This window comes from Ictidomys tridecemlineatus, chromosome X, assembly GCF_052094955.1.
Source record: "Ictidomys tridecemlineatus isolate mIctTri1 chromosome X, mIctTri1.hap1, whole genome shotgun sequence".
Classification (NCBI taxonomy): domain Eukaryota; kingdom Metazoa; phylum Chordata; class Mammalia; order Rodentia; family Sciuridae; genus Ictidomys; species Ictidomys tridecemlineatus.
Window position 1 is genome coordinate 5,583,898 of NC_135493.1, and position 27,453 is coordinate 5,611,350.

General features: G+C 38.7%; 1 protein-coding gene across 10 annotated transcripts in view; it reads right to left on the bottom strand.

Moving 5' to 3' along the window:
- Aff2 (ALF transcription elongation factor 2) overlaps positions 1–27,453 on the bottom strand; it is a 478,853-nt gene that overhangs the window by 4,816 nt on the left and 446,584 nt on the right. For all 10 annotated transcript variants that reach the window (XM_005325137.4, XM_040286575.2, XM_005325134.4 and 7 more), the window contains 8 exons: positions 26,888–27,110; positions 22,495–22,790; positions 21,841–21,904; positions 18,155–18,291; positions 13,817–13,888; positions 13,405–13,498; positions 11,099–11,151; positions 4,209–4,399 (listed from right to left, as the gene is read on the bottom strand). In XM_005325137.4, the coding sequence (XP_005325194.2) occupies positions 4,209–4,399; positions 11,099–11,151; positions 13,405–13,498; positions 13,817–13,888; positions 18,155–18,291; positions 21,841–21,904; positions 22,495–22,790; positions 26,888–27,110 (1,130 nt within the window). The remainder of the gene's footprint in view (positions 1–4,208; positions 4,400–11,098; positions 11,152–13,404; positions 13,499–13,816; positions 13,889–18,154; positions 18,292–21,840; positions 21,905–22,494; positions 22,791–26,887; positions 27,111–27,453) is intronic.

Sequence of the window (27,453 nt, forward strand, 5' to 3'; positions counted from 1 at the left end):
GCATATCCTAAAATTGCATAATAATCCTGTGGAAGTTTGCTATACATACCCATATATATCACTACATATATTATATATAAACATAAGGTATTTATCTAGATATTCACATATATCTATACAGTATATAAATGTTTTTAAATATACTTTATTAAATGTATATTATGCCATATAAGAGCATCATATTTATATGTTATAAATTTGTATTTAGGGGGCTGGGGATGTGGCTCAACTGGTAGCGCGCTCGCCTGGCATGCATGTGGCCCGGGTTCGATCCTCAGCACCAAATACCAATGTTGTGTCCGCTGAGAACTAAAAAATAAATATTAAAAATAAAATTCTCTCTCTCTCTCTCTCTCTCTCTCTCTCTCTCTCTCTCTCTCTCTCAAAAAAAAAAAATTGTATTTAGGAAAGTGTCTTTATATCCCAAAGTAAGAGGTCCTTAGATACTTCAGGGTCTATCTGATATTCAGCTGTGTGCCATCTAAAAGCTACTGAGTTAAAAAAAAAATAACTTTCATTTTGTCTAAATGAATCAAGTTTACTGATTTTTCATGGCATGATGCAGAGAAAACCGGTGAATCTGGATAGCAACTATAGCTATCAGCATTCAGAGCTAAGTAAATATCTTGGAGTATTCTGATTTACTAAGTCTTATTACAGATTACTTTAGGGATGAAAAATGACCTGCAAATATCTGTCATATTACAACTTCCTGTGCCCCCAAGGATATGAATTGTAGAATGGCCCTACCATTTTACTGTTCTCTCTGGCTGATTAAGGGAAAGGAGCAGCCCCGAGGTTCTACAACCAACTGGGGTGACTGGGATTTTAAAATGTCTGCCTAGGAGGGTACCTGGAAAAAACTATATGATAGCTAAAAAATAGATAGGGGTCCTCTTTCCACATTCGAATTGACTTCTTTGATGCTTGGTTATAAGAAGGGTCGCTGGCCTCCTCTTTGTTAGCTCCTGAAAGAAGAGGTGGCCTCAGCCATAAGGAAATCATGCGTATGCTGGTTGAGGGTGGCGAGTCTGGGAACAGGATGGGAGTGGGACTGGAGGCTCCGTTAAAGTGCTTGGGATGCTTCCTTCCTCCTTGGAAAGCAATTTCCATGCATGGGTTACATGCGCTTGATTGCTCAGCAGATGGTATTTCACTAAACAATGCATTTATTCTTTATGTTATGTATAACATATGGACTCCTTGTCTAGGTATCAACTTCATTTGATTATGTCATACTTTTTAACCTGTACTATGCAATAAAAAGTAATTTCTGCTGATAAAGAAGTAAATTACTTATGGCATCTAAAATATTTTCTTACATAATAAAATACTAAGAAGAATATTAAACGACCTAGTCACTGCCTCCTGTGAGCCAGGGCATCCCCTGGGTATTCTGTAAAAAGCTTCCTATGAAATTATTAAGTAGATACCCAGATCAACATTTTAATGACTTCTTAAGTGAGCAATATATATATGCAGCTGGGGCAGGTAGGGAATGGGGCTTCTAGATCTAAAGTTAGAGGGCAGCATCAACCCTTGGCCTGTTTTGGCACCAGAACCTTCTGCAATAAGCTATCTGGCTGGGCATGCAGAGGGTGGGGGCAGAGCCATCCTAATGAGAGAACCAACTGCACCTATCTCTACTGCACCATTGGTTGGCAAAAGATTCAAGTGTCTGGTTATCTCCAGTGGGATGTATAGTTCCCATCAAAAGAGAAGCTCCTCAGTTCCCTTGTTTTTGTCAGGACAAGCGAGATGGGGAAAGAATCCTCAAATCTAAGCAGATAGAAATGATATGTGAAATTCAAGGCAATGAGCAGAAAATTCCAAACTAGGCCTTCTCCCCAGCCCACTGAAGAGCCCAATGACAGCATTGGTGGGACACATTCTCTCTCTGCTGGTAGAGTGATAGAGTTGTTTTGATTCAATAGTAGGCAGAGATTTTAGCAGCTCCTTGACAGGCTATGCTAATAACAAGATTAACAATGTTTCACCCTAACATCAGCACAGCAACCAAGTCACTCCTGGAAAGTTCTACAGTTAATTTAGAAAGAATTACTTTAACAGATTTTGAAAACAGATGCAATTACAAAGGAAATCCATAAATACTGAGCTGCCCTCCAGTTACCAATACAAAATAAGAAAGAGTGAAGAAGAGACAAGCTAGACATCTTAGGATGCCTATGTCTTTGCTTACAATTCTAGAACCAGTAGATGGGCCTGTTGTCTGGGCCAGTTCTTTCTGGATTTCCAGAACTCTATATGCAACAAGGGAAGACTTATCCATTGTTGCAATGATTGAATTCAGGATCTTACCAGAGGTTCCCGAAGACCTGTTATTAATCTTGCTTTCTAGATGGACAGTGTAGCCTATTGTTAAGAGTTTGGACTCTATAATAAGATACTTCTAGTTTTAATTCCTATTTCTAATAAACATTGGGAGCTATGATATCATGGATGAGTTTCTTAACTTCACTAAGCCTCAGTTTCTTCATCTATAAAATGGGGATACTTGATACAACAAATAATAAAGCATATAATGCAGTATCTTTGATATGGAAATTGGCTAACACATAGATATAACTAATGCATGTACATATTCCCACGAGTTAGTATACATTTATAGCTGGAATTAGGATTAAAGTCTCAAATTATGGAATGAGATTTGATAGCCACAGAGTTTAGCATTATGTATCTATGTATTATGTATATAATATATAATGCTATGCACTAAGGAAATATAATAAATATTTGTAGGATTTCTACCTCGCATACTATATTTTATGCTAAGTTCTTGACATATATTATTCCATTCATCTTTCTCACTTTTTGAGTAGTTTCAGCAGCAGCATTGCTGTTATATGCATTAGAGGGAAGTTAGGGAGCAGATTACAGATTTAAGTAACTTACAAAGGTTTTCTAGGTGATGCATGAGCTAGGCAGGCTTCAAAATAGAACTATCAGGCTAAAAAATCTGTATTCTTCTTGTTCCAATGGGGCTGCTACCCACATACTCAGCAATACAGTAGTAATGGGTAGCAAGGAGTAGAGCTGGGAAGACTAGGCCTCATTCCATAATCAAGCACTGGGAAGAACCAAACTAGAGACCAGAGTGGCAGCTTTTAGAAGAGAAGAGAAACAGGGTGAAACCCTGGGGCCTGGGTGGAAATGGAAGGAGAGCTGTGGAGTGTGAGGACTCTGGGGCTTAGAAGATTTGGACCAAGAGACCCAGTACATCTTTTTTGGTCAAACCCATTGGAACTTCTGTGGTCATATATGTGGCTGGCATCTTCAAGCTGATCCCTGGAAAGCCATAAAACTACTTGGAACCTACCAGCATCCAAGCTCACACAGTGCCACTTGGATTTTGATGGATGATAATGCCTTTCCATTACTAGCCAGAAAATTCTACTATTCTAGAATGTCACTTCTTTGCAGTCTTATTCTGAAAAGCTCACATCTAACATCACCTTGACTGTGGTGGGCAGTCTGTAGTTGCTGGGCCAGAATTGGCCAAGTCAAATGAATTGCCAGGGCAAATGTGTGGTTTTTAATTTTACTTCCCTACTTCGTTAGGATGGTGAGGCATTGTTGTGAGTCTAAATGACAGCTAAGGTCACAGAGGGTGGCAGCATGAGTCACCGATAATCATTGACCCCCTCTCTAGTGAAGCACGGTCTTCACATTTGTTTTGCAGTGAGCCTCACATGTTTCCATGAACATGACCCTAATCCTTCATTCCAGCTGGTGTGTGCAAAATACTAGCTGAACTTTGGTCCTGGCTTCCAAAGGCAAGACACATCATCATGTGTTCAACTGGAATTGATGAATATAATGAAGGTGGATGGCCTTAGTTCAACCTTACTTCTCAAAAAAAAAATTAACAGGATCTTAATTAATTTGCAAATCACTTTTTGCATTTGCCTCTGTTTGTCTGTGTTAATCCTTGTCAGTAAGTGAAATTCCAAAATAGCTTTTTGCCAATACATCATAGATCAGATTAGTTTATGCTTTTAAAGGAGAACAAAATTCCAGGCCTTTTTCATTCAGCAAAAATAGGTCACTATGTCAGTCCTGAGCTAACTTTCTCTTATCTAAGCCCTGGAACTCAGAGACACCAAAAGATAGGATACCAACTCTAGTCCTTCAAAGCACAGGTGACTTCATCATGGCCTGTGATCCATGGATGCAGCAGATGAGCATACCTTTGTTCTCTCTTGTCAGTTTGTCAGCCATGTCCCAGTGTTCGTAGCCCCGTAACACATTACTAGTAATGTTGACATGGCTGGCAGCCATGTGGTGAATGCGCTGCGGGATGGTGACAGGGCCGTTGTTACAGTTCCCCATTGCATTGATGGGAGAGACGTTGTTCAGAGACACAGGGGATGGAGTATTCCTGGGAAGCAGAGAGACCTTGTTAGGCTGGTAGGGGAAGACTGACAGTGGAATTGTAGGCCTTCATCACACTGGGATCTCCTCAGAATATTATTTGCCAGAGCAAAGGTTAGTGTGCTGAAGCCCCAGTGGAGCATACCTTGTGCCCACAATCCCACTGGCTCTTCTCAGAATACATCCTATAGGTCTTATCAACACAATAGCTTTTTCCAGAAGTTCCAGTGTAGAGAGTTTATCACCAATGTGTACCTGCCTCATTTAACTAAGGCACCCAGGGATATAGTGCTAGGCCATGCAATGAGCCCCCTCTTCTCATTTTGTAACCTGAAACATTAAAGACCTCCACATTTGTAACCACCACTGAGGGTTCTATGGACAATGCTTTTTTTTTGTTTTAAAACACTAGAGAGAGCTGGGTGAATCTTTCTGTGGCATTAATTCTCCCCCAAAATGTAGCTCTTACTTTGAATATGTATGACAAGTGTTGCAATGTTTCAAAGAAAGAAACAGCTCAGAGCTACTATGATTTCTCTACCTGCTGCCAGAACAGCTACTGGCAGTTAGAAAACACTTGATGTGTAATATTGGTCTATCATCAAAGTGTTTTGTGGAAACCACAATGACAGTTTGTTCCAAATACAGTTACCACAATAAGCCAAGTGCAGTTCTTAAAAGCCCCCCAAGGAGCAGTATTGGGAAAGCTGGAGAAAAAGTAGGATTCTGAATATCTCCTTAGGATTCTTTAAGATGTGCTACAGACATGGGCTGTTAATTGCTGACGGTTCACCTGCATGCTGGTTTATAAAGAGAAGGCTTCAGAGTCACTACTTCGGGTAGCACCAGTTTTTGGACATAGATTTTCATTGAACTTTTTTAACATCAGTAACAAGGAGTTACCTGCTGGCTTCACACAGCATGGAGATAATTTTTCCTCCAGGGCCTGGGCTTAGGGTTGGCCTGCTGCAGGCTTGCCCAGTGACAGTCCTTGATGTGTGGGTGGCTTTCTGTGCACAGGAACAAAGACTATGGGTCCCTTGACCTCCTATCTCCCTGAACCATACTTGAAACAACTTCCTAGGCAAATGCACCATTTTATGAGAACAGGACATTCCAGGGGAGTAAAAGTAACAGGGAGTAAAAGGCAGGGTGATACAATCCTATTGTCACAGCTACTCAGGGGGTATATCACTTGAGGCTAGGAATTTGAGGCCAACCTGGGTAACAAAGTGAGATCCTGTCTCTAAATGAATGAATAAATGAATGAACAGATGAATAAAAGACATGGAGAGAGCTTGTTTGGGATTCTTGGAGTCTGCCTGTGTGACCTCCTGCACCCTAGCACATCACCAAGGAACCCTGTCTCATCCCCCACTCACTTACCAGCTACTGATCTTGGCAAGTCTGGATTTCCTGGGTAGCTGTGTTTCTCAGAGCCCACACCTGCTCCTAGAGTGGATGCACACCCTGATGGGCAGCACACACATCTGATTTGGGGAACAGCAATCACAAGCAAGATGCTGAAGTGCTACTGACTAGCTGTGGGAGCAGCGGGAGCAATTACAGCTGAAATGCTCTTCTTGAGACCTACACAGACTGTGCCCAGGGCCACATGAGACATTTGAACCATTTTTGCCAAACAGAGCATATCTTCTGGTATATTCTGGTCTGAGGGAGAAAATGGATTCTCATATCTGGTCTGTACTTGTCTTCTTTAAGAGTGTGTGAGGATTTTTCTGCTATGTTTATGGTTTCTGAGATGTTTTCTTATTTGATAGGATTACTTGTTCTCAGGACAAGAATGGGATGAGGACCTTGGCACAGAAGGATTAGCTAAAGACAAAAAAAAAAAAAAAACAAAAAAAAAAAACAGTGAATGCTGGATTTTTTGGCTGTCCTAGTGTGAATGCTATTTTCTAGTCTTTTTCTCAGTGGTGGTTATTAAGTCTTAAATGTCAATTTATGGCAAGAAAGGAATATATTCTCATGTGCAATCTCTAGAGAAAATGACAAAGCTGACAGATATCACAAATGTTGAAAAAGGAACAGTGCGGTACTAAAATCCCAAGGACTTGGGTTCTAGTCTCAACTCTGCCACACAATTGCCATGTGCCCCTAAGTATGTTCTTTCCCCTTGTTGGGTCCTACTTTCCTAGACTGAAATAAAAGAGTTGATTCAGTGATTTTCAGCCACATCCAGAAGACACAAGGGAAACTGAATCATGACTCTGTAACTCATACATCTTAAAAAAAAACTCTCTCACTCATATTTCATGGAAGCAGAACAGACTCGTGGTCACTGGGTGGGCGGGGGGGGGGGGAGAGGTACCATAATAGGAACCAAGAGTCAGTTACATAGGAGGAATAAATTCTGGTGTTCTACAGCACAGGAGGTGACCATAGTTTGTAACAACTTATTATATCTTTTATAAAGACCTAGAAGTGAGGAGTTCATAGATTCATAGCAGAAAGAAGTGATAAATTTTAAGGAGTTGAAAATGCAGACTACAATGATTTGATCATTACATGTTGTATGTATACCTGTATCAAATTATACTTCATAAGTACATACAATTATTATATGTCAATTTTAAAGAGCCCGTTGCCATTTATTACACTGAACTGGTCTTAAAGGGCTTTCTTTCCATTTCAGTTCCTATTTTTGATCTTGGAAATACTCAAGAACAGAGGCAAGGAGAGTGAGGGTAGGAATCTATTTTCGGTTATTCCTAGTCTCATACTAGACACTGTGATCAAATGCTCTAACAAGCATGTTTGCATTTCATATTGTACTAAAAAAATGGACAAGTTCAAATGTGCTTATCTCTTTGCCATAATCACAGTTTCTTAGGATACATTTCTAAGCAGACCTCGTTCACCTTGGAGAGCTTTCCAGATCCAATAGGACCTTTATAGTGCTTAGAGGTCTCTTCTGGAGCTTTTGCTGTGTGTCTATTCACAGATCTATCCTTTTCTCACACTTTGAAGGCACATGCTTCCCACCAAGTCCACCTTACCATCCTGCTCCAACTCACCAAGCTTTTTCCTCTCTAGCCACTCAAGGCTCCTCGCTATTCTTTGAACCCATCTGCTACACTCCACTTCTTTCTGCTTAGAATGTACTTTCCCAGATGTCTGCATGGCTTGATCTACCATCATACTTCTCTAATGGACCTGTTCAAGACTGTATCAATGTTCCTTTGTCGCATCTCCAGTAGCCCTTTCTGACCTTTTTCCTTCTTTCAGTTTTTTCCACATTTACCATCATCTAGCGTATCACGTTTTTAATTGTGTTTTTCCTTCAACATGACTTATGTGGGGGCAGGAATTTTTGTCAGTTTTGTCCTGTGCTATACCCAATATCTTGAACACTGGTTGGTACATAATAAATATGCAATGAACACCAATTGAATAAATGAATGAGTTGCCTCTATTTCTTATTTCATGTCCACTACATATAAAGTGCTCTGGAGGGTAGAAGAACAAAGATGATGTGTTTATTTGTAAAAGGCCTGGCAGAGTGTTTCAGACATAGTGGGCATTCAATATATATTTGATGGATGAAGGAATAAATGACCCCTTATTTGAAAAGGCAAAATATTTTAATAGAGGAGGAGAACACATTATTTTCTGGCAATCTAGAGTAAGTGCCAAAAGGGAAGTACAGAGTAAGACCTATAGGGGTTCTACGGGCAGAATTGCTTATGCTTCCCAATTTAAGGTGATAATGTCAACAATAACTGGCAGCAGCTATAGTAACCATCCATTGACCAGCTACTGCATTGTTCCTAGAGCTTCATCAATGTTATCTCTAGGCCTCCCAACAACTACAGGAAAGTGTCTGCTGCTACTGTCTCCCAGATGACAGTATGGCATCAGAGAAGTTCTCTCTGCTCCTTCCTAAGAGCCATACAGGAAATTATCCAAACAGCCAGGATTTGACATCAAGTCTCTTTTCCTCCAAATGCCCTTCTGCATCTCATTTGACATGTAATGGTCTCTACACTTACCTTTATTCCCACATTGGTTTATTTCCAGTACTCTCCCAGGGTCCATGGGTATGTCATCTATGTTCACACAGGCCACACTTCCATAAGACTGGGGAGAAGTTTTGTTTGATCTGATGGTCCCTCCAATGATGACCAGATTCCTCGCACTCCTTGGACTGGCCAATATCCCTTCTACTGAAAGAGCTCTTCTGAAGGTCTCAAATGGCCTCCTTCTTTCAAAATTCAACTGCTTTCCTAGCCATCTTTCTTTTTATTATCTGTCAAATTTGAAATAGTTGCCCCACCCTTTTAAACTTTCCACATCATGGCTTCTACAACTCTATATCATGAGTCTGCAAATTTGATCTACTTCCTGTTTCAGTGTGGCCTGTAAATTATGAATGCTTTGAAAAGACTGAATAAATTAATGAGTTGTCAATTAATTTTTGAATTGAAATTAAGTGAAATGTTAGTTTTTCTTTTAAAAATCCATCCTATTCATTAGTTGACTAATATTTTAAAAATGCACTTGTAAGAATATTTGAATTTCATCAGTAAAAATGTGGATTTTTGTTTTCTCTCACAAATTATGCTAGATAATATTCTTGGTTTTGGTTATGGTCCTGAAAAGCCCCAAATATGTAGTATCTGGCTTTTATAGAGAAAAATTGCTAGACCCCTGCCCTATAACAAGCAGAATTTTCTTCTTTTTTCAACTGCTTTTCTGTAATTTCTTCCTAGCCACCATGAAAGCTAGTTCCTAAGGGTCTATTCTCAACCCTCCATTCATTCATCTCTCCATATGTTTTCCTGTGGAGCCCTGATCCATGAGTAAGTTGGCCATGGCCACCTCTGGGCAATTGACTTCCCAATAACTAGCAGCCATAAAGAGTTTGAAATCAGGGGGTTCTTCCACAGAAAGGTGATATGAGGGGCCCTCAATGGGATCCAGTATCCTCATTCACTGGGAAACCAGGCAATAATTTTGCCTGTTGATAAGAAGCCTTATATGGTCAAGTAGGAAAAACTAAACTCTTCCTCCTGGCCTTCCAAAGCACTGCATTTATACCTGTCACCTCCCTTTGCTGGACTGTGTTCTTCTGTGGTTCAGGGACCACATGCCATTCATCTCTGTTTCCCCACACCATCGTGATATAGGGCCTGGTGTAGAGCAGATGTGCTTGAAGTGTTTGCTGAATGAACGGGATATAACCCCAGGGTGACTATTTAGAGTTGCCTCATTCAAAAGCTTGCCAGCCTACCAAAGGGAGTGTGCTTTCTTCAGACAGAAGCTGCTTAAAAATCATTTCAGTGGGCTTTTAATGTGACTCCACAAGCTTAGAATGTGTTTGAGTTCTTTCGTTTCAGAATTAAAAAAAAAAAATCCCCGTGATCCTTTAATAGCTGCTTACCTGACCTTGCCTTTGCTTCATTCTGTGCTCAGAGAAAATAGCTTTCTCTTGGCCTTTCAATGGTTATTTTTATTTTCTGAACTTCCAGAGAGAAGCGTTCCCTCTCTTTTGTCCATCAATATAAGAGTAAGACCTCATTCAACAATTTAAATGGTGCTTCCTTTCAATACAGTAATTGAGTTAATGTGTAGTTTTTAATGGATCTGTTCCCTTGCTCTGAATGTTTTTATGATCTCAAAGTAGAGTTCGTTGCCCGACTGCTTTTGGAGTATGCTTTGTAGATATTTATAAAGACTATTTTACTTTTGAAGAAAATGTTTTGATCAGAGATGCAAGAATTTTGAAATGATGAAAAATATAGAAAGCAGTTTGGAGTTATAAAGCAGGCTCTTTGCAAACCCACGTTGTCTACAGTCATCTAGTTTCCCTTCCCCCTACTGGTGGGAAGCGGGCTTAGAGTGGGGAGGGGGGATTTGGAACCAGAAGAGACGTGAATGCTCAGGAAAAGTTAGCAAAGGCATAAGGCCAGTTTGTGGTAGAGACACAACTGAGATCAAAATCATCTTCCAGAAGAAATATCTCTCTTCAGCGGGTCTCAGAGGCCATCGGGTCCAGACCCTTCATTTTAGGAAAGGAGAAACAAACCTAGAAACCAAGAGGCCCACTTAGCTCACCCTATGTGCTCTGAGCAGCCTCAGGTCCAGGTTTCTCACTCCAGTGCTGTGTAGACTGGGTGAGGCCCCCAGCAGACAGAACTCTAAATAAGGCAGCAGGCCTGAGTGAGTTCAATGAGCTTTAGATCAGCATTAGAGTAGATGCTTTTTATTTTAGGTCAGGTATTTTAGTATTCATATAAAAATCATCATGAAGGTTCAGATAATTGGCTGACTAAGTGCCTTCACATTTTCAACTCTATTATGCCTTTGGTTTTATTAAATAGTACTTACCATATATCAATGAATATTTCATTGGTCTTTCATTACTGAACGAATCATTGACAAATCACTGCAATGGAGTTAACTTTACCCTGTCCCCTTAAAATGGCATGGTGCTTGCTATCTCATTAGCAGATATTGTTATAGCCATAGTTTGACTTAAGATCAAATAGTGAAAGAATGTGGAACCATATCCATTTCAACTTTTCTGTCTTGCCATCAACTGGGACCTGGCTAGAATTCTGTGTGTACAAAAATGACTATAATCCTGAAATTGACCTTCAATTTTGAATTGTCAATGCAAAATATTTGGGGTCCTTTTCAATCATGTATTTGCATGAAAAAGCAATTTTTATAAAATACTTACTTTCCATTGCCTACCCATGGAGATGGTATCTGAGTGACTTTTGAAGCATTTTGCTAAAAGAGAGAGAGAAAGGGAAATAAGGACATCTATTTTGTGTTTTATTAATTCAGAAACAGATGGAAGTGTGATTTAGAGTACATTAATATTGATTGCAGCATTTCGGGATGCAGAGCTGGGATGTATGTGCACGTCAGCACACCACGACGCTCACTCGATGAAAATAGCTGGTTAGGATAATTAGTGGGCTCCAATCAGGACCATGAAAGTCACTTGATGAAAGATCGTATATACTAAAAGGCCCAGTGAAATCAGACTCGGTTCTCCAAGAAGTGGTTTAATTATCCTCATCTGAAATTTATTCTGCAAAACAAGCTCTTCAGAGCACAAGTAAGCTTTTCACCTTTAGCTACAGTTGCAAACTTTTCCCTGGGATACAGGCTGGGCTGTAATTTGTGATATCTTATGAATGTGCCAGAACCAGGCAATGTTTTCCATTTGTTTGTATTGGGAATCACCTTGATTAGCTATCTTTACATGCAAATTTTCATGAGGGATGGGTTTCCCTGTCAGGAAATGCAACTGTTCCAGTGCTGTGGCGAAATGGAAAGTGGAATGCTAAGCATTCTTTTGTTCCTCTGATAAAACTGGACTAGTTTAAAGAATTGGTTTCCTGTACTTTTGTAGCCACACCTTTGCAGATCAGAGGGAAACCTGGCAGGATCACTGTAACATGACAGGGATCAGGCTCATTATAATGACCTCACCACACTGGAGCCCAAGCAGCACAGATGGGCAGACACCTGTGGCATTGAGCCGGAGTCAGACCTGCTCTCCACAGGCACAGCTAAGCTGAGGTTCTTCCAGTACCTCCCAAACTTTAGCCCGGCCTCTTTTACAAAAGGGGTATTAGGAAGAAAATCAGCATTTTCAGGAGTCCAGTAAGAATGCCATGATGCTCTGCAGCCATTCTACAGACTCCAGTTTTAACCTTCAAGAAGCTCAATACACTCCCAGATGAATGAGTTACTTAGTGTCTGTCTAGTATTTTGCAATGCCCTGAAAGCTACACTGGACAGGCTACAGAGGACAGATACTAGAGCAGCAGCTGTCAAAATGTGATTATAAGACCAGCAGAAGAAGCAGCACAGGGGAACTTTTTAAATCCATACATTCTCAAGCCATGCCCTAGAAGTGCAGAATCACATACTCTGGGGGTAAAACCCAGCACTGTGGTTTCACAGGTCTTGTAGGGGACTGCTGATGCTTATGGATGTGCAAAAATCACATTCTACAGAACAGGTTGAGAGGTGAGACATTTGAATGGATGGGAGCTAATGTATGTGAGCCCCTCTCACTCACACGAGCATCAGCTTTATGGCTTTGTGTCCCTGCCTCATAATAGCTGGGATCTCGCTCTTTTTCCCAACTGAGTCATGCTGTCCTCATGTGACTATGCACTAATACTCACTGAGTATTTGATGTAGGGACATGGTTGGATTTATTCCAAACAACTGCTTTGATGCAACTGAGCCAAGCAGTCTCATGCAATTGGGGAAAGAATAAAAAGGTAATTTCTTTTGAGACCTTGCAAATAAAAGGAAGCCTTGAGCCTCCCCAACTCTAAATCATGGCCAGTGTTGGGGAGTATGAAGTGGCCAAGATTAGCACCAGGCTACTGCTTGCAATTCTTATCTGGGCTCATTTCCAGATTTTGGCATTATATTGTGTGGTTTCCCATCTTTTTATTTTTTTTGCTTGCAAATTCAAAATTCTGGCTCCCTATATGATGGCTTTATTTTTCTGTCTGTTGCATTAACCAAGGCAATGGATTATCTTAAATTACAACCACTGCACTCTAAGATTCCCATGGCCAAAGGATTTTCAGGGGTAAAGATATCCACCCACAGCCAGGTTGGCCACAGTGACTTCTCTCATTTCTCTCCTGTGCTCACTTCCTGTTTAATAAGAAATGGGTCAGACCTATAGCTACAAATTGCGCCTACCTTGTTGGTGCAGAGAGGACAACATCTCCCTAATTGTAACCAGTCTATTTGGTCAGTCAAGAAAATGATCAGGGGATTGCACTATTGTACCTTCTCATCCTGGAATCAAATCAGATGTGAGCTCACTGATGACACTAAAGGAAGCATGGGAGGGGGAGGGCCATGGCCAGCAGGGAGGAGAGAGGTTAAGCCTCTGGCAGCAACAACCTTGACTTTGTCATTTGACATTTAATAACATGCCTGCCACTTTTCATTAGGCATTTTACCATCCTATACGTATAAATTATACAAAATAAGGATTACCTTAAAATATTCCATCAGTGATCTGGAGTACTTCATAGCATGGTCCTTCTTCAGTTTAAACATCCTCAAATAGAGAAGTGATAAACATCGGTAGCTGTGGTGATGAGGAAAAGATTATGTTAATGCCTAGAGAAACCTAGAAATTATAAAGCAATAATGATTCATATTTTACAGTTACTTGCCTATTGTTAGATTGAAAAGAAGAGGGAAGCATTAAAACCCCATTTTGATAAGTGTATAAATTAGGAGAGTAACTATTTAGTCAGTGACTGAAAAAGTCCATTAGTTATCCTTTAATAGTTCAATGGAAAATAAGAATAATAATACAGGGTAAGCAGCTTAAGTCAATCTGGAGTTTTCACATCCTCCTGTGGCATTTCAGCTATTTCCTTGTGGACTCTATGGGACTCACCATAATACTGCTAGCTTTTTGTCACCATCTGAAGCCAAGGGGCTTGCAAAGTTCTTCAGCCTCATTGCATACCTTTGAAGAGAAAAGAAAAACTTAAGTGGAATTTGGATTCCCCTTCAGAAATTCCCAAAGCAGGTGGCATTCTGATCACTTGAATAAGTTAGCCTCACATTTGCTAGGGGCAGGAGGACTGACTAGTACTTTCCTTAAAACATATATAAAATGATCGTGAAGACAGCATAAGAGGATTGATGTGACATCTGTAATTGACCTCTGAAGAAGTTAACTAAATCATGAGCCATGGTCTAGAACAATACTGTGCAATGACTGTGTTTGTGTATGTGTCTAAGTACTGGCAAAATACTGTTTCTAGGAACATTCTAGCTAAACCACATTTTTGGTTTTCAATGAAAGGTGGATAAAAATGTCAATCTCAGCTCAATATATGACACATGATGTAAATAATAAACAATTATGTTTGGCATGGTCATGGGGAGATTTCAATCACGCAGTTAAAAGGTCTTTTCTAATGGCTCAGGTTTTAAACATATTCTTATAGAAAGTGGTTGAAGTTGTTTTTTTTTTTTTTTTAAAGGAAGGTCAATTTCACAGCATCTTAAGGTCTAAGTGCCTTTAATTTATGGTGCTTGTATATTTTGTCGTTCCATTCTCTTTAATTGTTACTGTTCCACTCTGGGGTGATAAAGGGTTGAGTAGTTCCCATTTTTTTCCTTCTAGCCAAGCACATTCCACTCTAGACATTTAGACTCTTGAAAATCAATTCATTGCATAAAATCATTGTCTGAGCTTTAATGCAATTTCACAGGTACTTGTGCTAGAATAAGTAATGGAGTTCAGTGTACATAAGGACGTTTAGAGTCCATGCACAAGCAGCCTGGACTGGTTCTCATTTTTGAGAAAGCAACAGAAGCCCTCACTTCCACCAGCCTCCCTGGGACACTAGGACGCCACTCTTACCCCCCAAGACTTTGGGCTTTCTCAGCATTCTATCCAACCTGCTCTCCTAGATATTATTCCCGCTCTGATGAGTAAACATTTTCCAACAAAGGGACTTGCACACTGGATGTGGTCCCTTCTACTATGGTGATATTAAGCAAAGGGGTTTTATTATGTAATAAATCTAACTTTCTTTGACAACTGGATAACCAAAATGTCAAGTATTGTGATGTCCCCACCTTGTTTTCACAAATACATTTCTATTGCAGATTCCCAGGGCTCAGAGCAACTATAATTATTTGAATGAATAAAATAGGGCTCTTTCTCTGTAGCCAGCGTACTGCCGGGTAGAGAGCAATAAAAATCTCTTCAACATAATATTGCACTACTAAAAACTATGTTCATATTACAATCCCCCTCTAATTGCAACCACATTTGAAGTGACTTGATAGTGGAGTTTCAATTGCTTAAATGGACTGGAAGACCTAGCTATTTTAACTCATTTTATTCCCAACTGAAATTTCTCTCATTAAAAAAAATCATACACACTGCAATTTATAGAAAATATAAAACATAAAAATATAGAGAAGACACATAAATGAGTGCATTCTAAACTGGTCAAATCTGTAAAAAAAAATCCTGGTGAAATCTGAATTATGATTCTACAACTTGTATTTGGGGTAAAAAATTGGGAGTTCATAACCCACTCGAATCAAATGTATGGAAGATAATATGTCATGAGCTTTGTAATGTTTTGAACAACCAATAAAAAAAATAAAAAATAAAAAATAAAAAATTAAATTAAAAAAAAAAGAAATCTGAATTATATCCTGAACTGTGGCAATGCCAATGCCCTGGTGTGATACTGTACCATAGTTATATAAGCTACTACTATTAGGGGGAGGGCTGGGTGAATGGTACATAGGACCTCTATTAGTTCCTACAACTTCACATGAGTCTACAATTACATCAAAATAAAGTTTAAAAATATTGACTTTAAAGTGAATGCCAATAAATTCTTCATTGACTTTCACTAGGTTCCCTTGAAATACACTTTCATGGGGAATAAAATATCATATAACAAAAACTAAATCATACTTAGAAAAAACCATTTTCTAAACAATTAAGGGAAAATAAATGTTTCCTAATGGAAATAAACATTAAATAATGATTCGTATCACACTTTCACCACAAAATAAAATTGAGTATTTTGCTTTTGTGTTTTTAAGATTGTATTTTCCTAAAAAATTTAATAAGAAAGTAAAATATATACAAAGGAAAAACACCTATAATCTCACCCCTTATTAGAGCCATGATCTCATTTCCCTTCCAGTTTGATCCAGATGTATATACATGCTTTTCATGATCATAACTGTAGTGTGCATATAAATCTGCAGCTTACGTTTGCTTTTTTATTTGCAGTGTTGGCAACCAAATCCAGGGCCTCCCACATGCTAGGCAAGTGCTCTACCACTGAGCTATACCCCCAGACTTGATTTTATTTTAACATTATTTTATTAACATTTTCATTTGGCTGAATGTGGCCATCATTATTGCATTTCAATGGCTGCAAACTACTTTGAGCATTCTGTCATGTAATTAATTACTTTTTTATTATTGATATTTGGTTTGCTTCTAAAACAATCAGTTTTTAAGTTATTTTAAGTTTTTAATAATGTCAAACTGAACACCATAAAAGTAACTTGTTCTATTCTCATGGCTTTTGTCTTCAATAGAGGAAATTCAAATATCCAGAAGTGATTTACTGGATCAAAAGACATAAAAGCTTGTTTGTGTGGCTTTCTGACACAATGCTAAATTGCCCTCAATTTCTAGTGATCAATTTCTACTCCCATCAGCAGTGTGTAGGAGAGGCCTAGTTCACCATAATTTTTCTTTTCTCTTCTAATGGTATTTATTAACAGTGTTACATTTTCTTGCTAATTTAACATATGCCTGTTTTAATTTTCATTTTTGGATGGCTACAGAGCATGAACTGTCTCCATGTTTGCTCACTAATGTTTGCTCTCAATTTTGAATCACTGTAATTTTTGACAAAATGTTTACCCTGTACAACTTTGAAAATTGCAAGGAACCTTGACTAGACAGACACAAAAAAATCAATCTCCCTTGAAAACAACAAAATGGCAGTAGTAGCAGCTTCCACGTTGTACAAACTAAGTTGAAGAGAATTACTTTATACTCTGCTGTGGTGCCTACATCTAAGAGCAGCTCGATGAGAAAGATGGCTACCTGACCAGGCGGGAAAGTGTGCAGTTTTCCTTTGAATCTCCTTACTTATGTGGCTCTAACCAAATGTCTAATTCTATGGGACAGTGTTGATTTTGATAATAGTTTTCTTTCTTTTTGGTCTTTTGGAATACTTCCTTAGGAGAATATGAATGGTAAATCTGTCCCATGTTTGTCTGAAGGCTTATATATGAATATCCTTAGATTTGTAATAGTTTATGCAGATACAAGCATGAGAGTAAAGATTAAGCCAGGCATTATTTTGTAATTGAGCCAGAGGGGATTAGGACATAAGGGCCTATGGGTAAAGAACTGCTCACTCAACCAGAAGTGATTATTTGGAACATCTAGTGAATGATGATGCTTATCCACAATTCAGGAATGAAATAAATTATTTTACTAATATTTGTAAATCACTGTAAAACACAAAAACACAAGTGAATCTTTCTTCTTCTCCAACTCCATCTTTCTCCTCTAGGAATTCTTCAATTTCCCACAAATTCTATTCCACTAAGACCAACAGATCAGAAGTTTCATTTAAAACATAAATGAAACTAATAATGTGTGCAGGGAATAATACCTTCTTCTATTTTCCTCTTCCAATCTTTACCCCACACCCCCTACTACCACCTTGTCTGTTTTTTCTTATTTTAGATCTACAGAAAGTCTGCTCCATAATGCAGCCTTAAATGCTGACTTGGAGTTTGAACAGTACCCACACCCCTTTTAATAACTAAGATACAAATTCTTACAAAATATTGCTTGTAATAGAAATCCCGGGAGCACCACTTTGTTTTGAATTATAAAACTGTGCCTTTGAAAAGACAAGTTGATGATGCCAAATTGATTATCCTTTACTTCCACCCGCTATGTTTCCATTTTAATTTTATGAATATTGCAAATTATAAGACTCACATTATAACCTCAGAAAGGGATAATTTATAAAACCAGTGTCCATCAATTATAAATTTTCCATGGTATTAATAAAATAGCCAGAACTAATTATGATGACTTCTAAGAAGAAGATGACTTAGACACATTATTATAATATGGAAATGATACTTAAAAAATAGAAACTTCTAATTCTGGCTAAAATAAGCTTAGGGAGATGACTGCAGAAAGGCCATTTACCTGAGGAGCTCCACAGTCTCAGAGTACATGGTGTACGGGGACTTTGCTTCCAGAGGGTCGCGTTCCATGGCATTGCCACATTCGGTGAAGGAGAGGGCAGCATCAGCATAATTCACGGCTTTTCCAAATTTCTCAAACTGAAACAGGAAGATGACTTGTCAACATGATATACTCTCTTCTGTACTTCATATAAAGGGGTGGTTCACAACAGGGGGTCATTTTGTTCTCTTCCCCCAGGGAACATCTGGCAGTGTTTGGAGGTACATTTTAGGCTGTCACCACTGGGGACAAGGAACACCTAGTAGGCAGAGGCCACAAATGCTGAGAGACATCTTATAATGTATAGGGCAGCCCTGTGATGGAGAATTTACCTAGTCCAGAGGCCAACAGTGCCCAGGCTGAGAGACACTGACATAGAGAGAGGACAATATATGAATTGATATTAATGATGAAGTTGCTGGTTAATGGTTTTATTGTCATGACACTGAGGCTAGCTGAGAAGAGGACTATGCAGCAGAGGTATCATATGTGGTTTATGGTGTTATTGTCATTGTTCTCATGAGGTTTTTTTTGCATCCCAGAATCCAAATCCAGGCCTTCTAGTTTCTAATCACTCAATTTACTGAACAGAATAGTCATTGTAGCATCCTTTACACAGTGCTTGTCACTAAGCTCTGAATTCTATAAGCCTCATGGACAACAAACACATACAGCTCTTTTTTTAATATTTATTTTTTTTTTTAGTTATCGGTGGACACAACATCTTTGTTTGTATGTGGTGCTGAGGATTGAACCCGGGCTGCACACATGCCAGGTGAGCGCGCTACCACTTCAGCCACATCCCCAGCCCCACATACAGCTTTTGCTTTAGAACTCTACATCAACCCCATCCCCAGGAGGAGAGTAACAGATTGATGCTACTGTCATGAAAAATGTGGAACTGTACTAAGACTGTTGACAACAATCACATCACTTTCATTGCAAATGATGGGTTGAAATAGTGTGTCAAAAAGCCACAAAATAGAGTACCACTAAATATTTTAGTTTGGTAAAATTTTATTACAAAAGGTTTTAGCCCTGATAATGGTCATGATTAAACTGACTTAGACATACTGATTTCTTTTTTATGTGTAATGAATATTATATATGACACTTTTATAGGGAGTATTTTATAACAGAATCTAACATTTTCAGTTTTTGATAGCTGGATGTAAGAATGCCACTAATACAGTATTTTTTATGTAAAAGAACCAATATAATGCAGATTTAAGTATTTTAATTTTCTTGTATACCTTTTATCAAAAAAATTTTTACAAGACTCTGAAAGTTCTAATTCTCAAAATGGCACAGTAGCTGTCTCTAGAAAAGGAATAAGTACAACTATAAAATGATTAGTTATAGGTCCTACAGAATCTTTTGTAAGTGCCCCTTTTAAATAAATGTTCTCCAGCTTTTATGCACTGAAAGAATTCTGTGGTTTCCTTTCTGTGAGCTATAGTAGAGAAATATTGGTTTCAACCAAATTACCATGATTTTATGAAAATCCGTTATCTGTATCCAAACTCGCTCCTTTCTCTCATCTTACAAGATATTTTCTTTAGGTCTTCAGGCTCTGATTGTGTCTCCCACTTGGAAATTAATATTTATATCATGGTTTATGAAAATGGCTTTTCATTCATACTCATAGCTGATAGGATACTTGAAGGTCATCTAGCCCCAACCCCTGCTTCTCCAAAAGGAGGAAGAACTGAAGTACAGAATGAAAATCACATAGCTCTAGTTGCAATTAATAGCCAAATCATACCCTCTCCCTGGCTCTTAGTTTCCCCATTTATAAACTGAGAGACTTGAACCACCAGGAATTTTTCAATAGTAGTATAGAGATAAACTGAGCAATGATCTCATTCCTCTAAGTGTGTCTAGATCTATTTTGTCCAATATCACCAACCCCCAAAGAGCTTTTAAAGATATTTTTCATAGACCACCAGGGACATTTTCATACCAAAAATATGCAGATTATTTCTTTATTCACTGTGGCCCTTTGAAGGGTCACAGCTCATTGTAATATAAGATTTTTGCATCCCACCCAAAGAACCAATTTTTGCCCTCATGGAGGTAGTAATTCCCCCATTAAGAATGCGTTCTCTTGATAGACAGTGATTTGGAGAGATACATAAACATGACTTTGGGAGGTAGAGTGAAGTAAATTCTTACTCATATGCATATATCTCTGTTGCTCTGTTTTTTTTCCTCAGGTCTTCAAATGTTTCATCTATGTGGTTTCATACATGTGTTCCAGTCTTTATCAATTCACATAATAGCTTTTCTAAGGAGCATCTATATGCTCCCTTGCCTTAGTTCTAACAGAGAGCAAGATCCAGAGCACTTCTAAAGTACTGTGGAGTTGAGGACATATGGAGAAAACCTTTGGTCTTCCAGCCAGCAGCAAAGCCACCCAGTGCCTTTCAAATCTCTCACCACTCATAGAATGATCACTGGCACCAAATGCCTGGCACCACCAATGGAGCTGGCCCCCAGCCTGCCTTGTCATTTTGTCTGCAGGAGCTGGTTAATATTATTTCTAGGGGACAATTCACACTACAGGAAGGTTAGCTGCAGACAATAGCTAAGCAATTTGGACCACAGGAAAAAATGATAGAGAGAAGGAAAGTAGCAGATGCAAGGGCCATGGGTAGTTGATGTTGGCCATGCACTACTTATACATATAGCCTGTCATGGTCTTCAATCATAGCTTTTCCATCATCCAACACAGCTAAGCCCTGGCTGTACACAGTTTAGTGAAGGAAAGTGCTCTTTTTTTCCCTCAAAATGGTGATGAACATCTGATACTTCTGATTGTGTTGTGGTTTATTCAGTGGTGAGAAGCCTGACTTCAGGGCCTTCTCTAGGATAGTGGTTCCTAAATGGCTACATTTGGGAATCCCTTGGGAGTTTTGGTAACCATGCCAGGGTCCCAGTTTTAGCAATTCTAATTTCACTGGTCTGGAATATATCCTGAGCTTCCCAAGTGACTATAACATGTGGTTGAGAGCCACTTTTAGGAGGATCAATGAAGTAAAACAATTCAGCATGTTGAACTCATCACTGTTCTAGGTGGCTGAGACCCTTGAAGGCAGCTGGAAAAAGTATCTTGGGAGATTCAGATGCTAGTATTTCCTTTCTCTGCTCAAGATCACAGCCTAGCTTTGGGAATATTTAATCAAATGCATCAAAGAACTGAGCTTTTTCTATACACCAAGTTTCTCAAAGTTGATTTTTGAAGCCAATTAGCCAGCTCTCAATAACCTCCACCTACCCACAGCATTTCTGGCTTAACAGACTCAATGGAACTTCCCATCCTCTCCAGAGTATTTTCAAAAGTCATTTCAAATTCAGATTTAAAAGATACTAACAATGGTATATGTCACTGAGCTTCTGGTGTTAGGGCAAGGGAGAAAATGGTGGAAAACAAATAATAATAGGAGAATCCAGCTCAAAGAATTTTGGGAATTAGGGTGCTAAGGAATTAACCAGCTCTAATATTCCTGTCAGAGCAGTAATGCATTGCAAAGTAGGTTTGGGCTGTCCTCCTGAAAGTCTTTACTCATTTTTAAAGTGCCCTCTTCATGTTCCTTCAAAGCATAATAACTCAGTGAGAGTAAAACAATGAGAGGAAAGAAACCTACCAGTGCATCAGCTTTGTGCTTCAGCTTCTTAGCCTCTTGCATGTAATAATCCGCATTGTGAACCCTAAGTAAACAAAACATGCTCTTTCACAAACCAATGGTTCATCTGTTCATTAAAAGACTGAATAGTCAAAATGTTTTATGCTATGAATCCATCCTATATAATGCCCTGAAAAATATAATGCCTTAAAAAGGCAGACTAATGCTGTCATTCATATTATAACCAACCTTGAAATAATACTGTAAATGAAATCTGAAGTGCATAATGGCCCATTAGGATTAATAACCACATCCTCCAACCCTAATCATTATAGTTGTCCAAACAGATCCCACAAAACCTAATTATAAATCTATGTGTATTTGAGGACATGGATAAGAAAAGACAAAAAAGAAAATCCTAGGAGTAAGCACCTGCCTTTGAAAACAGTAACAAAGCTCCATGATTAAAATGGGCCAAAGATATCTCTCAGAGGGGACAGAGGGGTGTGAGTGTGTGTGCGTGTGTGTAGTAACGATATACTTAGAAGGCTATAGGAGCTGATGCTAAGGTCTTAAGGGGGCACGACACATACATGGCACTAGAAAAGCCATACTGCCCCCTCCCTTCAATCACCACTCCCAAACTGTGTCCGTGATAATCTGGGGACAACATACGAGTCATCAAAAGTGAGCTTGGGTCTCCGGACATTAGTGCTGCTGCTGGACAGGAGGGGCAGGGCCGCCCATGACGTCATCTCCAGGTGACTGCTATCCATGAGGCCAGTAGTGATAGTAGAGGTGATGGTGGAAATAGTAGTGGTGGTGGTTGTGGTGGTAGCCGTGGCAGTGGTGGTGGCAGTAGCTGTGACAGTGGCAGTGACAATGGCAGTAGCAGTGACAGTGGCAGTGGCAATAGCAGTGTTGGTGACAGTAACGGTGGCAGAGGCGGCCTTTTTTGGAGTGTCTCCCTCCTGGGAAAATGGAGGACAAATAGCTTCATTAAGCCCAGGCTTTTAGAACATCTTCGTAAATGCTATGAATGTCAAGCACAGTAAGAAATAAGCCAAGAAAAAAGAAAACAATACACACAGCTTGAGGATAAATAGGTGACCCTGGTATATTTTGTGAGTGCTGTGAATCACCAGTTTTTTTTTTCTATGATGACACCAAATACCAAGCAGGATAGGCACTGAGATTATATGGTCCCATAGTCCCATTAGGACATACAAGGCAAATATGTAAACCCAGTGGGAAATGTGAGGTGGGAGGAGAAGGAAGAAAAAAAGAGAAGAGAAGGAAAAAGGGGAGAGGAGGGACAGACAGGGGGAGAAAGACTAGAATCCTTGAGCCTAAAGTGGATATTTTTTATAATACAATAAGCCCAGAAACTCTAGGATAAATAAAGTTCTCAAGTTACTCTGCAAAATACCAGACATGGTCCATCAAAATACCCAAACACCAGGTATTATATTGCATTAATCAATGCTCTGGTTGACTTACAACTGAAAAATGGGAGTTTCCCACGCTTCATGGAAGTTCATGGGAGGTTCCCAACTGGTGTCTGGCTAGGTGAATGTCATGTGAGTCTGCCTCATTTTGAAGACTTACGATGGTGAAAATTCATTTTTACAAGGTCAAAAATGGATAAGAAACTTATTTATTTGGTGGGTTGGTACTGGAAATTGAACTCAGGGGGCACTAGACCACTGAGCCACATCCCCAGCCCTATTTTGTATTTTATTTAGAGACAGGGTCTCACTGAGTTGCTTAGCACCTTGCTTTCACTGAGGCTGGCTTTGAACTCCCTATCCTCCAGCCTCAGCCTCCAGAGCTGCTGGGATTACAGGTATGCACAACTAAGCCCAGACTGTCTGAGCCATTTTTAAGTGTAAAATTCAGTAGTGTTAAGTCTATCTATATTGCTGTACAACCAATCTTCAGAACTCTTTTTTCTCAACTTGCAGAATTGAAACTCTGAAGGCATTAAACATCATCTCCCCATTTCTTCCTCACTGAGCCCTTGGCAGCCAACATTATACTTTCAGTCTCTGAGAATAAGACTACTCTAAGGACCTCACTGAAGTGGAATCCTATAGTATATTTTTATTGGTACATCTTAATTTTCCAGAATGGTGGGTTTCATTGTGGCATATTCATGCATACATAAAAATAGAAATTGACCCATTTTACTCCTGAATACTTCTCCTACCCTACCATCCTCCCTCCCCTTGATCCTCTCACTCTATCCTAAGGCTCTCCTTTTATTTTCATGCTATCCTTTTTCCCCTCTAGTTTTCACATATAAAAGAAAACATACCATATTTGTCTTTCTGAGTCAGACTTATTTCATTTAACATCATGATCTGCATTCCATCCATTTTCTTGCAAATGCCATAATTTTGTTCATCTTTATGCTTGAATGGAACTGCATTGTGTATCTATACCATATTTACTTTAACAATTCATCTGTTGATAGACATCCAGGCTGGTTCTACAACTTGGTTATTATAATTGTGCTCTGATAAACAGAATCCTTTAGTATTTGTGCTTTGATACCTGGCTTATTTCAATAAGCATAATGTCTACAAGGTTCACCTATGTTGTAGCATATGACAGGATCTCCTTCTTTTTAAGGCTAGATTACATGGCTTCCCTTGTGGGGATAGATCCCATTTTGCTTATTCACATTTCTTCATTTCTAAACCTACTCATCTATTAATGGTCAGCTCAACAAATGTCTCCTCCATGAGGAAAACTGCTGTTTGCCTACAACCAGTAGTGCTTTATCTTCTTCTATCATTCACAGGTCTGTCTATCCCTTTTCTAAGATTCCAATTAACTAGTTACTTTATACTCTAGTCCTTGAGTATAAGTCTTATTGGTCACCTCAGATTGGGAGCCATCTCTGATTCATGACAATGTCCCTCTACACCAGGGCCCAGTGCTCTTAGCAACTGCTGAATGCATTCATGAACATGTGTGCATGCCTGCCTCAGTCAAAGCATTTACTTGAAAGAGAAAAGTTAAATATTATTTTTCTTATATAGTGCAAGTTGATTTTTTATACTTGATCCTTAATTTTCTCATTATCAAACAATTCTTACTACTAAAGCACAATGAGATACATGTGCAGCAAGGTTAACAACTTACAAATTTTTATGTTGAAATGGAGAAAACATTTTAAAGTTCGTCATAGAATTTATTCAACCCAAACATGTAGAGGAACCATTAAGAAACTCCTAAGCCAGTTCCATGTCTCCATTGCCAGAGCCAGACTGGCCCAGACTAGAGCGTAGGATTAGCCCAAGATAGTGCCACATGTCTCTATGGCCAAGATAAGTGACAAGAACCCCTAACACCACATCCTTCACACACATGGAATTGATTTCAGTTCTGGAACATTTGACTAGAAATGGCTAGATATACTCATAAGCATGCAAATTATGTAAACATGTCATCTGTCCACACTCACCCACGCACTGAGTTAATAAACAGGACTTCATGCCTAAATGGGATAGAAAAAACTGAGAGCACAAAATTGAAAACACTCATGAAGCTGGAAGGAGCCTTACAGATCCTCTAGTCAAGTTAATTCATTTTATGAACTCAGAGATATTTCATGGTCTTTAAGAAAGATGATATATTTCTAGGTACAAATATAATTATATTTATCATGTTTCCCTGGTAGTTTTTAGCTCTTGTGGAAATGACTATACAATCTTGTAAGCATTATCATCATCATATTAACCTCTGCATTATTTATAACTTTTAATTATTTGTAGCAATATAGTAGGCACAATTATTTACACCACCTAATTATTTGTGGCAATATACTAGACACTATACAAAGAAAATTCCCTGGATATGTTGCATGCCCTCTAAAAGCTTGCAGAAGAAAGCATCAGTTGGAGTCTATAATATTAATCACACTTACTATGAAAACATAGGATGAGTAGTGTAATTACTGTTTAAAATAGATGGTTTAATTCCCAACATTACAGAGTCAGCATTGCTAAATGTGTACGCAAATATGGAAAATGGCAACTTTATACTATTGCAATTTTTTTATATAGATAATGAAGTTTATCTAGACATATATGTCATCTCAGTCACCTTGGAAGATGGAGGACTATAAATTTGGGGTCCTTGAAGCTCAGAGACCTCATGGACACTCATGAAATGTTAAATAGAGATTTCTGGTTCAGGGAACAAAATGTTGTTACAAGATATTCGTTTGATTTTCACTGATTTGCTATATATATTATGCCCAGAGACTAGACACATATGGATGTGACATCTACATATATATAAATGTAGGTGAATATGTTGCTTATTAATATTCACTAACAGCACTGTTGCTAGTGATTTCTACAGCTCATGTAGCTATACCCAAGATAAATGAAAAGACATTGTGTGTGGGTGTGAAAATGAAACAAATTTTCGATTACCTATACTAATCGAACAGCAGCATAGAAAATCCAAAGGACTCCACAGTCCTTTAACTGAGTTTAGAACTATTATTGTGTGATTTTAGCAAGATTCACCTATTAAATTCTACCACATTTAGTGACAATTTTTTAAAGCAGTTCATATTTGTAATGCTGAGTGGTAGAAGATGCCACTGAGAATTCCAGCCCTGGTTCAGAAACCTTGGGCATCATATTCCATTTACTTGATTTTTTTCTTTCACTAAGTAATTAGTGCCTACCATGTGTGAGATGATATGGCCAATATTATAGATTGTCTTCCCCAACCCCACAATATGAAGAGACTGGACTAAAGGACATCAAGGCTCTGAGTTTCTGCATATGCATTATGTTTGAGGAAACAAGATGGATAATTAACCTGGAAGGAAAAATTCATCCTGAATTGAAATAACTGTGATTTTTAAATAATGGAAAGTTTCTGTTTTTGAGTACACATGTACACCTTCAAAAACACACTTCTGTATTTTCTCTGTATGTCTTCCTCCCCTCCGCTGTACCATTCCCTCTGGTCCTTTCAGTTAGATGAGCTGGGCTAATTGGTTTCTACCTGACAAGCATAATATTTCTTCTAAGACACTTACATTTACAGATATCCCTTTGAAAGTAGCACAGAATTTGCCTTCGCTTCTCTTAGGTTTGGTAGAGGTGATTTGTCCACTCATGGAGATGTTTTTGTCTTGACTGAAGAGACCATTATTGCCACTGACGTTTCTGCGACGTGGAGGGTCCTCTGGCAGTGGGGAAAGTGGAGGAGGAAAGAGTTTTTCTTCTTTTCTTCTATTTGCTCTCCTGGATGAATTATTTCTGTGTAAACAAAATGTGTAAGATACCATAAAGTCTTATCTTACTTTATTCTGATGTTCCCCCATGATGCTGGTACTTTCAGCTAAAATTATATTTTAAATGATATCTCTTTCCCTATGGTGAGGAGTATATGCAAAAATATATGCAGACATAGATATCATTTGGATATCTCTCTATATATATTATAAAGATATACACATACATATAAGCAGGAATTAACAAATGTCTTTGAAGCAGAGCTCCATAACAAATGTGTATGTCTGATGGGGTGTGCTATAGTATGATATTTTCAACTATTAATTACATTTTTAAAGAAAATATAACACAGACTTTAATACCATCA